The sequence below is a fragment of the Thamnophis elegans genome, chromosome 4, assembly GCF_009769535.1.
Source record: "Thamnophis elegans isolate rThaEle1 chromosome 4, rThaEle1.pri, whole genome shotgun sequence".
NCBI lineage: Eukaryota > Metazoa > Chordata > Lepidosauria > Squamata > Colubridae > Thamnophis > Thamnophis elegans.
In genome coordinates this window covers 100,981,535-100,994,015 of record NC_045544.1, presented here as the reverse complement: position 1 = coordinate 100,994,015, position 12,481 = coordinate 100,981,535, and the positions used below count along the sequence as shown (strand labels likewise).

The window sequence follows — 12,481 nt, the reverse complement described above, 5'->3', positions numbered from 1 at the left end:
CTCAGGCCATTCAGCTCCCGACGGTTGACACCCCTGTGGCCGCATTGGTGTCCTCCTCCCCGGTGGTGTCGGGCGATGCGGCAGATAAGATGAAGCCGGAGGATAAGCGCGCAGAGCTTACTTTGCGGAAGAACTTCAACGCCACAGCGTGGGCCATTAAGGCGGCGGCCTCAGCTTCATACTTTAATCGTGCCACGGTCATGTGGCTCAAGAAGCTGCAGGAACGCATTCCCATACAGGAGGACCGGATCCATCAGGATCTGGTCAAGATTCTGGCAGCGTGACAGTTCTCAGCTGACGCGACCTTGGATACGGTCAAGTTTGCTTCTAGCGCCCTGGCCACCTCGGTCACCTCCCGTAGGCTCCTGTGGTTACGCCATTGGCAAATGGACAACAAAGCGAAATGGGATTTGGCGGCTGCCCCCTTCAAGGGGCCCGATCTCTTCGGGGAGGCCCTTACTCGCATCCTAGTAGAGGATAAGGACAAAAAGAAGGTCCTCCCCTCCACGGCTAAGAAGGCCGAGAACAAGTCACGTCCTTTCCGTAGGCAACGGTATAGGGCCCCTAGCTTCGGCTATAACCAGCGCTTCTCTTCTTTCTCTTCTGACAGGCAGTTCTTGGGGCAGCCCTTCCAGGACAGGAGCCGATTCCAGGGCCAGGCTCGGCGGCCCTTTCGTGGGGGAGGCGGCCGTCCCTTCCGCAGGGGGAAGTGACTCGAACCCAAGTCATCCCATCGGCGGCCGCCTCGCTCTTTATGCGGACCGGTGGGACGACATCACGTCGTATGCCTGGGTCCGAGCCACAGTTCGTTACGGGCTCAGGTTAGAATTTCTCTCCACTCCTCCAAATCTCTTTCGGTCGTTCCCTCCATCCCGGAGTCGAAAGCGCCGCCGCCTGATGAGTCAGGCGATCGCCCATCTCCTCGAAATCCAAGCGGTGGAGGCGGTTCCCGCAGGGGAACGGGGCCTGGGCCACTACTCAAATCTCTTCGTGGTCCCGAAGAGCACGGGGGGCTGGAGAGCAATTCTAGACCTCAAGCGCCTGAACAGGTTCCTGGTCTACAGGTGATTCAAAATGTCATCGCTCAAGTCTATCCTCCAGGGCATCAGAAAAGGCGATTTCCTGGCCTCCGTGGATCTCACGGAGGCCTATCTTCACATTCCCATCCTGCCTGCTCATCGCCGGTTCTTGAGGTTCTCTCATGGGTCCTGCCATTACCAGTACAGGGCTCTTCCCTTTGGCCTGGCCTCGGCCCCGCGGACCTTCACAAAGGTCCTGGCTGCTCTGGCGGCCCATCTGAGATCAGTCCCGGTCCGCCTCCAATGTTATTTAGACGATGTCTTGCTTCAGGCGGGCTCCCTGTCTCAGGCCATTTCAGATCTTCGGCTTACCATTCGGAGCCTCCAGGCCCTGAGGTTCTCGGTAAACTTCGAAAAGAGCCATCTCATTCCTTCCACTCGCATTCTGCATCTGGGGACAGTCATAGATTCCAAGTTGGGGGAGGTGCGTCTGTCTCAGGAGAGGCAGGTAAGCCTTCGTCGGCTGGCGGAGAGCGTTCGCACAAAGAGCTCCGTTTCCATCCTCTCTCTGTCGCAGTTATTGGGCAAGATGGTCTCTTGCATAGGGATTGTCCCGTGGGCCAGGCTCCATCTTTGGCCCCTTCAATGGGAGCTTATCCCCTATCAGAGGGGACGAATGAGCAATTCCCTTCGGACTCTCCGCATCTCAGCGGGAGTCCGTGCATCCCTGGCGTGGTGGCTCTCCCCGGCCATCCGGCGGGGGTGTTTGTTCTGGGAGCCGAGCAGGGTGACCGTCACCACGGACGCGAGTCTGTTCGGGTGGGGGGCCCTGGTGGGCTCTCGGATGGCTCAGGGCAGATGGACGGCCTCAGACATCCGTCACAACATCAATTGGCTGGAACTGAAGGCCGCGCGTCTGGCACTGAGTCACTTTCGCTCCTCGGTGGAAGGGAGTCATGTTCTCCTCCTGACAGACAATGTGGCCACCAAGGCGCACATCAATCGTCAGGGCGGGACCCACTTGAGAGCCCTCTGGCTGGAGGCTCTGCGATTGGGGTCATGGGTGGAGAAACACCTGCAGTCTCTGGTGGCGGAGCACATCTCGGGACTCTCCAACGTCCAGGCGGACTGGCTCAGTCAAGCAACTCTGGACAACGGCGAGTGGCAACTCCACCCGTCGCTGTTCCGGGAGATCTGTCGTCGGTTCGGGTCCCCCCGGGTGGACCTGTTTGCGTCTCCCGAGAACACACAACTCCCGCGTTTCTTCTCCCGTTTCCAATCCAGCTCGGCGGAGGGCACGGATGCCCTCAGGAGCCGGTGGCCCCCGGGCCTTCTCTATGCCTTTCCCCCCATTCCACTCATCCCGGGGACCGTCAGGAAGGTGGTGACGGAAAGGGCCTTGGTCATTCTGGTGGCCCCGTTTTGGCCCAGGAGGCCCTGGTTTGCGGACCTGGTTCAGCTGTCGGTGACTTCCCCATGGAGGATCCCGCAAGGGGAGGTGGTCTTACGGCAGGGGGCCCTGATTCACCCAGAGCCTCAGTGGCTTCAGCTGACCGTTTGGCTCTTGAACAGCAGCTTCTAAGGGGGGCTCATCTGTCTTCCGGGGTCATTCGCACCATCGAGGCGGCCCGTCGTCCCTCGACGACCCGCATTTATAATTCCACCTGGGCGGCGTTCGTCCGCTGGTGCTCCCCCAAGGGCATCTCTCCCGACAGAGCCACCATTCCCAACGTCTTGGATTTCCTTCAGAAGGGCCTGGAGGACGGGCTCTCGCAAAACACCTTGCGACGCCAAGTGGCGGCTCTGTCCTCGGTCTTGGGGGGGCGGGGTCTTCTTCTCTCCCAGTCTCCTCTGGTCAAGCTGTTCCTCAAGGGGGCGGCAAATCTCAGGCCTCCCCCCGTTCATAGATTCCCCACGTGGGATCTTCCGCTTGTCCTCAAGGCCTTAACGGGAGCTCCGTTTGAACCTCTCCGCTCGGTGCACTTGCGCTTCTTATCACTGAAGGTGGTCTTCCTGGTGGCCATCACTTCCGCACGGCGTATATCCGAGCTGGGCGCCCTGTCTTGTAAGGACGACCTCTGTCATTTTCACCAGGACAGAGTGGTCCTTCGCCTTGACCCGGCATTCGTCCCTAAAGTAAATACCCCCTTTCACAGGGCTCAGGAGATCGTCCTGCCCGACTTCTGCCTGAGTACGTCCACTGACAGGGAGCGTCTTTGGCATCGTCTGGATGTCCGCTGTGCCTTGCGGATCTACCTCCGGCGGACCAAGGATTTCCGCAAGTCGGAGGCCTTGTTCATCTCCTTCCTACCTGGAGCTCTGGGTTCGAGGGTGTCCTCGGCTACCATCGGCCGTTGGCTGCGTCAGGCCATCTCAGAGGCCTATGTGGCCTCAGGGCAGCCGGTTCCGTCGGGCATCACGGCGCACTCTACCAGGAGCGCGGCGACCTCGGCAGCGTGGGCCACGAGGGCCCCGTTTGAAGACATCTGCCGGGCGGCTACCTGGGCCACTCCAACCTCGTTCATCCGACATTATCGTCTGGATGCTTTTGCGTCTGCGGACGCGTCTTTTGGTCGTAGGGTTCTACAGGGGGTGGCGGCTGAGGCTCCCCTTGGGCCCTAGAGTTTCTGTTCTCCCTCCCTGGGACTTTAGCTTGGGTATGTCCCACGTGTGACCATTCCCTCCTCCCATTCTGGAAAAAGGACGTTGGTCTTACCTCAACGTCTATTTTCTGATGGGAGGAGGGAATGGTCACAACCCGCCCTGAATTCTGTCTGTTGGGGCCAAGGGGAGGGCCCGGGGGGTGTTTCCCGGGGTTGTTGTGTTGTTGTTTCTTGTTTTTCAGTTGTACCGTTCATGTTTGAGAATCTGGGCTAGCAATGGACAGGCACCGGTATTTATAGATTTCCTCTCAGTCTTGGACCAATCAGGCTTTTTTTTTTTTTTAGGTATTTTATTAAAATTTATAGGCCGCCCTTTTCCCTGAGGGGACTCAGGGCGGCTTACAACCATTAGGGAGGGGGAACAATACACAATAAACGATATGAAAACAAGATAAGTAGTAAAAACACAACATGCATTCTACATTCAACACTTGGGTGGGGCAAATTAAGGACTTATCCCCAGGCCTGTTGGGAGAGCCAGGTCTTGAGGGCTGCGCGGAAGGCCTGGACGGTGGTGAGGGTGCGTATCTCGACGGCGAGATCGTTCCACAGGGTCGGAGCTGCAACAGAAAAGGCTCTCCTCCGTGTAGTCGCCAGTCGACATTGACTGGCGGATGGAATTCGGAGGAGGCCCAGTCTGTGCGATCTAATCGGTCGGAGGGAGGTAATCGGCAGAAGGCGGTCTCTCAAGTACCCAGATCCACTACCATGGAGTGCTTTAAAGGTGGTCATCAGTACCCTGAAGCGCACCCGGAGATCGACAGGTAGCCAGTGCAGCTCGCGGAGGATGGGTGTAACGTGGGCGAACCGCGGTGCGCCCACTATCACTCGCGCGGCTGCATTCTGGACTAACTGCAGTCGCCGGATGCACTTCAGGGGCAACCCCATGTAGAGCACATTGCAGTATTCCAGCCTAGAGATCACAAGGGCTCGAGTGACTGTTGTGAGAGCCTCCCGATTCAGGTAGGGTCGTAACTGGCGGACCAGGCGAACCTGGGCAAATGCCCCCCTGGTCACAGCCGATAGGTGATGATCGAGAGTCAGCTGTGGATCCAGGAGGACTCCTAAGTTACGAACCCTAAGGCTGTGATAAAACCCACGTGTGACCATTCCCTCCTCCCATCAGAAAATAGACGTTCAGGTAAGACCAACGTCCTTTCTAAGCCCCTTCAGTTACGTCACTCAGAATGGAGCATATGCAGTCAACTCTGGCCTTCCCAGGATACACATACATACCAGTTCACATAAATGAAACAAGGGTAAAACATAGGAATACCCGTGTAAAAAGGTAGCACATACAAACCTGACCTGATTAGATTCTCAGACACCCACACAATGCATACACACATGCACAGACACATAGAGGGAACATATATGCAGGGAAGGTATTTTTCCAGGTTGCTGAAATGTAGCTGCAATCCTGTGCTTTTATGGAATCTACAGTACAGAATATACAATAATCCTGTGGCAAAAATGAAATGAAGGGTTGCATCATTACTTTCTCGGTCGTCCCAAAGTAGAGTTTGTGTGATATATTGGCTGGAATGTTGGGCTGAGACTAGTGAGACATTGGTTCAAATCCCCACTAAAGCATAGGTTAAGTCTAGACTAGCCATTATCTCTCAATCCCACTGACCTCAAAAATAGGATGAAATAGGAGAGATACAAATATCACAGATATTTTTCCTAAGCTTTCTGTATGGTTTCTATAATATACCGTAAATGGAGTTGTCGCCTACTCATGGCTCAGGGTGCAAAACATATTAGATTATATAAACTCTTGTCTTTTTCCCCCTCTTGTTTCCTAGCGTATTTATTACCTGTCTCTGGAATTCTACATGGGCCGAACACTTCAGAATACAATGGTGAACCTGGGTCTGCAGAATGCCTGCGATGAAGCTATTTATCAGGTGTGTTCCATCTTTGAGGTTGAACTGGTGCTCTTCAGTTTGTGTACATAAGGAAGCAGGAGGTGTTTGTAATATTTTTATGGACAGTTCATAAATGAGGTTAAAATTCAGAAAGTCTCAGTTTTTGTATTTTTTAGAAAAGCTTTGCTTCCTAGGTTTTCAGGAAAATATAAAATATATATGTGATTCTTTTACACATATGATCATGTGCCATGAGCCTTTAAAATAGTGGGGCATTGATCTGATGAGTGGAAAGCAATGAACTGACAAAACAGTTTGGGTGATAACTGATCATTATATAGATAGTATTTAATTTTATAATATCAGCTTTGAAGATTAAATCTAGTTAACTATGTAATCCTATTTTTAATGGAAAATAATTTCAATTCCAATAATTTCACAACGAAAGGATGGTCTGCATATAGGAGTCGTTATAATGATTCAGCAAATCAGGTTAAAGGATTTATAATACCAGAGAATCATAGGTACATCCTTTTGCAAATATGAGTGAATGTGAGTTCCTAAAAAGCTTTCTTCCTCTGGTTCTAGTGATCACAGAATAGAAATTAAACTCAGAATCTGTAAGATACAGAACGAAACGAAGGAAATTAGCAAATCATTAGCAATCACATTCCTTTAAATTTAGAGATAACATAAGAGCTACAAATGTCTACACTGTACACACAGCCCAATTATCTCTCTCTCTCTCTCTCTCTCTCTCTCTCTCTCTCTCTCTCTCTCTCTCTCTCTCTCTCTCTCTCTCTCTCTCTCCCTCTCCCTCTCCCTCTCCCTCTCCCTCTCCCTCTCCCTCTCCCTCTCCCTCCCGCCCTCCCTTTTCCTCACTCTCATCACAATACTCTTATCTGTTTAATGTCTGGACGCAAACTATATTAATAAAGAGCCTGATCATTTTCTAGAGCCTTGTAAGGTTTCTGTCTAATCCGCCCATAACACATCTTTAAATGTTTATTGCTGAATGCAGCATGACTCATGGATTGCAGGCCTTTTGGCAGAGCTACTAATGTGATTTAGCCCTGGACAGTTACCTTGCTATCAAATTCACAAAGAGCCAGATTTTCTTTCTGGGTAAGGAGAAGTTGTTTTGTTTGGAAAGAAATCAAGCTGAGAACGTTCACCATGGAAAATGAAAAAATCAAGGTACTATCAGCAATCCAAACTATAGACTTATGAGATCCATGATCGGGTTTCCTGACAGTTTAGATTTTGGTTAAAAGCAGTTGAAAGGGAAGAGAGGATGATCATTCTTGGTCTGAACACAAGAATTCTGGAGGTGTGAAAATTAGCAGCTTTTCCTAATTTAAATTGGATCTAAAGCTATTAGTGGTGCTAGGAGAAAATTCAGCTTCTTCTCTTTCGCTTTCCCTTTCTCTCTACATTATGTCACATCACTCCATATTACGTTCCCTTCCCTTCCTCGTCACGTTGCGTCACGTCATGTCACTCCATATTAGGTTTCCACTAGAAACAGTTCTGACTGTTTTCTCTAACTTAGTGCTAGCAATATAAGCAGGGAGCAATTAAGATCTAGATGAAAAGGAGGAGAAAGATTATATAATACAATACAATACAATAGCAGAGTTGGAAGGGACTTTGGAGATCTTCTAGTCCAACCTCCTGCCTAGGCAGGAAACCTTATACCCTTTCAGACAAATGGCTATCTAACATCTTAAAGACTTCCAGTGTTGGGGCATTCACAACTTCTGGAGGCAAGTTGTTCCACTGATTAATTGTTCTAACTGTCAGGAAATTTCTCCTCAGTTCTAAGTTGCTTCTCTCTTTGATTAGTTTCCACCAATTGCTTCTTGTTCTACCCTCAGGTGCCTTGGAGAATAGTTTGACTCCCTCTTCTTTGTGGCAACTCCTGAGATATTGGAACACTGCTAGCATGTCTCCTTCTTTTCATTAAACTAGACATACCCAGTTCCTGCAACCATTCTTCATATGTTTTAGTCTTGAGTCCCCTAATCATCTTTGTTGCTCTTCTCTGCACTCTTTCTAGTGTCTCCACATCTTTTCCACATCATAGCGACCAAAACTGAATGTAGTATTCCACGTGTGGCCTTACCAAGGCATTATAAAGTGGTATTAACACTTCACATGATCTTGATTCTATGCCTCTGTTTATGTAGCCTAGAACTGTGTTGGCTTTTTTGGCAGCTGCTGCACACTACTGGCTCATATTTAAATGGTTGTCCACTAGGACTCCAAGATCCCACTCACAGTTACTATTATTGAGCAAGGTATCACCTATACTGTATCTGTGCATTTTGTTTTTCTTGCCTAAATGTAGAACCTTACTCTTTTCACCATTGAATTTCATTTTATTAGATAGTTCCAAATGTTCAAGTTTGTCAATATCCTTCTGTATCTTAAGCCTGTCTTCTGGAGTGTTGGCTATTCCTGCCAGCTTGGTGTCACCTGAAAATTTGATGAGTTCCCCATTTATTCCCTCATCCAAATAATTGATGAAGAGTAGTGGGCCTAAAACAGACCCTTGGCTACTCCACTGCATACTTCCCTCCATGTAGATGCAGTTCCATTGATTACTACACGTTGAGTGCGGTTGGTCAGCCAGTTACAAATCCATCTGGTGGTGATGCTGTCCAACCCACATTCTTCTACTTTATCTAGTAGTAGGTTATGGTCTACCTTATCAAATGCCTTACTGAAGTCCAAGTAAACTGTATCGACGGCATTCCTCTGGTCCACTAATTTTGTCACTTTGTCAAAGAATGCAATAAGATTAGTCTGGCATGATTTGTTTTTGATAAACCCATGTTGGCTTTTGGGTATTACTTTGTTTACTTCTAGGTGTTCACTAATTCGTTGCTTGATTATCTTTTCCAGAATCTTTCCTGGTATTGAGGTCAGGCTGATAGGTCTATAGCTTCCTGGATCTATTTTTTTCCTCTTTTTTGAAGATGGGAACCACATCAGCTCTTTTCCAGTATTCTGGCAGTTCCCCGGTGCTCCAGGATCTCTGAAAGATATAGTTCAGTGGTTCTGAGATCTCATCTGCCAGTTCCTTCAGAACCCTGGGGTGTAATCCATCCGGTCCTGGTGATTTGAACTCACCTAGGGTAGACAGGTGCTCACTTACCATTTTCTTCCCTATTTGCATTATGCAAACCTCCCCAAAACGGCCTGTTTTTCGCAAAAACAGGTCTGGGTTTTTTTCAAATAAAAGGCATGAATAGCCTGGGGGGGGGGGATCTTGCAGAGTGCTCGGGGGGGGGGCAATAACGAGCAAAAAATGACCTGTTTTTTATGAAAATGGGCCCGTTTGTTAGCAAAAAAAAAAGGTGCATGCATAGGCTTATAGAGTGCTGCTGGAGGCTGGGGGGGCAAAAATGGCCCATATTTTGCTCATTTCTGCCCTCCCCAGCCCCCAGGAGGTCTCTGAAAGCCTCCATAAGGGTATGCACAGCCATTTTGGTGAAGGAGGCAGGGCTTCGGGAGGCAAAAAATGCTGTGCACCCAGATTTTCAGCCTCTTTTTTGAGGAAAAAAGGTGCATCTTATACTCCGAAAAATACAGTAATAAATATTTTAAATAGTTCCAATGAAAAGGTGCTTTAAAAACCTGTTTAGCTTTTTTTTGGGGGGGGAGGTCTTTTTGCCCAGGAAATGTGTCAGAGTTTGAGAGACCGTGTCCTCTTTTTAAATCTTATCAGAAAAGGGACAAACACTGGAAGTGAGATGATTTTAATTCATTCATTCAGTGGCATTAAAAAATGCCACTGAATAAAAAACATAGAAATCCAATCTAAATTATAGAGTGTAGAAATTAACTTTACTCCAAGATCAGAAAGAAGCAGAGTTGTTTAACAGAAGGCTAGAATGAAAGAAATTGCAAATTCCAAGTAGAAAACTTTACATTTCATGGTATTTTCTGTCTTTTGCTTATTCCTCTCAATAGCTTGGCCTTGACTTAGAAGAATTGGAAGAGATTGAGGAAGATGCTGGCCTTGGCAATGGGGGACTTGGGCGTCTGGCAGGTGAGCAGTGACCATTGACGAGAAGATGCCAGTACATTTCTACGGAGGAAGACCATTTGTATTGCAGTCGGGGTGATTAGAGGGTTCAGAGAAAATGAGGAGGTGGAGTATAGCACTAATAAAATAGGATGCAGAGTTGGAAAGGCTCTCAGTTAACCAACTGCCTTGTTAAGCATCTTGCTGGGTGGGTGTGAGAAGCTGAATTCTGCACTGTCAGACTTTGCCAGCATGGCTGCACTTAGATTGGTTCTGCGGGGAACTATAACAAGCTATGATGAAATGGAGAGCTGTTTGCAATACAGATACAAAGCCTAAAAAACCCTCTTTATAGAATTTATATTATATGAATTGAAGTGTTGATTTTTTTTACCTAGTAAAAATCTTTACATAACAATTCTGAAACACGACAGTATTTGCCTGAATATATGGGGATTGGGGCTGAGAAAAAGTGCCTTTTCTAAGGCCATTTTGTGAGTTCATGGAAGAGCTGAAATAAAGACCTTTGGTTTCCTTAGCTCAATCTCTTAGCCACTCTTCCACTCCCTTCCCTCATTTGTAAGGGGGGAGTCTGTGCAGTCTTATAAACAAACACACTGAGTTGTATCAGTGAGAGCTGCTTAACTGGGTGTTGATTTCTGTCAGGCAATAACATGTGTTGGTTCTTTTCCATAACAGCTTGCTTTCTGGACTCCATGGCAACACTGGGGCTTGCAGCCTATGGCTATGGGATCCGCTATGAATTCGGCATTTTTAATCAAAAGATTGTCAATGGCTGGCAGGTGAGGGAAAGATCACCTTTATTTCTGTCTGTCTTTACAGGTAATGTCAAGCGATAATCAAGCTTGAGTGAGGACTGTGATGTTAGCTAAAGCTTCTCCAAAGCCTTAGGAAAAAACAGTAGTAAGGAATGTCAGTTGCATAAGTCTACTATCTGAGAATCTTTTAATCATAGATACTCAAAATTGAAGTCAAATCTTATCTGTAGACAAAGGCTATATAGGTAATCCTTGTTTAACAACCACTAGTTCACTGTCAGTTCAATGGTGCTCAACAAATGGTACTTATGACTGATCTTTGAACTTGCAGTGGTCACAACAGGACCGTCATGACATTGTGATCCAGGCACTTAGTAATCGGTTTGCAATTATGTGCTGCCTTTTTCCACAATCTTGCAATCGCCCTTTGCAATCTTCATTACCAGCTTCTAACAAGCCACGTCAGTTGTGGAAGCTGTCAAGGGCTCACAAATATTGACCATGTGAGATCATGTTTAATAAGGGCACAGGATTTGCTTAATGATGGCAAGTGGAAGTGCCAGAACTGCCATTGCTAAGCAGTGTAATCACACGATGTCATATTTTGTGACCACATCATTTAGTAACAGAACTTCTGCAGCTCCTGTGAAGTGGCCATGCTGACTAAAAGTCATAACACCATTGAGTTTGGACAGAGCCGCTTAGGTAATCAAGTCGAACCTTCAGCTCAGTGCAGGACCATAGATTCAGCTTGAACACATCCAGTGAAGGTTACTCTGGAAAGCGGGTCTGCTATCAAACTAATATAAACTAAAATAAACCTGTAGAGGCAACTATAGGTTGACGTATCCTTACATAGGCCCACAAAACATATTTTACAACTAGCTCTTGTAGATAGATAGCATTGCCAGTTGTAAGCACTAGATGCAGCAGCTGATTGCAGCTTGGTGAACACCAGTATCCTAGGTGAAGTATTGTCCATAAGGGCAATTTTGAGAAATCTTGTGGAAAAGCCTGATGTTCCCCATATTTAACAGGTTATCCTAAGGATTGCTAGCATCATAAAATACTACTATCATGATGCCAGACTTTGAAGCTACCATATTTTTTGGAGTATAAGACGCACCTCTTTCCCTCAAAAAAGAGGCTGAAAATCTGGGTGTGTCTTATACACTGAATACAGCATTTTTTTGTCTCCCGAAACCCCACCCCCTTTACCAAAATGGCCTTGCATAGTTTCTAGGAAACTTTAAGAGAGCTCCTGAAGGCTGGGGAGAACAGAAATGAGCAAAAAAGGGCCATTTTACACACACCCCAAGCCCCCAGGAGCAGTCCTTAAGCTTTCTAAAGGCTATCCATACCCTTTTTTTTACAAAAAACGGACCCATTTTTGCGAAAAACAGGGCGTTTTTTTGCTCGTTCCCCCCCCCCCAGAGCACCCTGCAAGCCCCCTAAAGGCTATTCGTGCCTTTTTGCGGGGGGGAAACGGGCCCGTTTTCACGAAAAATGGGATGTTTTTGAGAGGTTTGCATAGTGCAAAAACTTTTTTTTAATTTGCCTCTTCAAACCTTGGTGCGTCTTATACTCCGAAAAATACAGTATCTAAGTGAACTAAGGAACCATAATATAATAAAATTAATGCTGGCAGCATCTTCTAAGATTTTATCCTCCAAATTGTCATAGCTCGTGCACTGAGAAATGTATAAGATACTGTCATTACAAATGGGTTTGTTGAAGATGCTGTTAAATGCAGCCATTTTAATTTTTTCCCATATTTATTCCTCACATCATAACTCATTTCTACCCACTACATTGCTACAAACGTGCAGTTACTAAAATTTCTCCATTCATTTTTTCATTTTTTGTAAACATTCTACCAAGAAACATAAATACATATTCTTGTTTATATTTTGCCATTTATGTACAACTGGCAATTGTTCATTCCAAGTTCCTTGTCAGATGTATCTGCTGGAGTCAGATACACTGATTTTCAAATGCATTCTCCTCATCGTGTCATAAAATCATCTCTAATGTTTGCTACAAATCATTCAGGTTCTCTGTCAACAACATGGCATACAATGGTACACACACACACTCGTGTCCCCAACTGATCCAT

At 47.1% G+C, this 12,481-nt stretch overlaps 1 protein-coding gene across 1 annotated transcript in view; it reads left to right on the top strand.

Annotated features, from left to right (window-relative positions):
* PYGB (glycogen phosphorylase B) overlaps positions 1-12,481 on the top strand; it is a 61,692-nt gene that overhangs the window by 22,769 nt on the left and 26,442 nt on the right. The window contains exons 2-4 of the mRNA XM_032216513.1: positions 5,491-5,592; positions 9,532-9,610; positions 10,286-10,389. Of these exons, the coding sequence (XP_032072404.1) occupies positions 5,491-5,592; positions 9,532-9,610; positions 10,286-10,389 (285 nt within the window). The remainder of the gene's footprint in view (positions 1-5,490; positions 5,593-9,531; positions 9,611-10,285; positions 10,390-12,481) is intronic.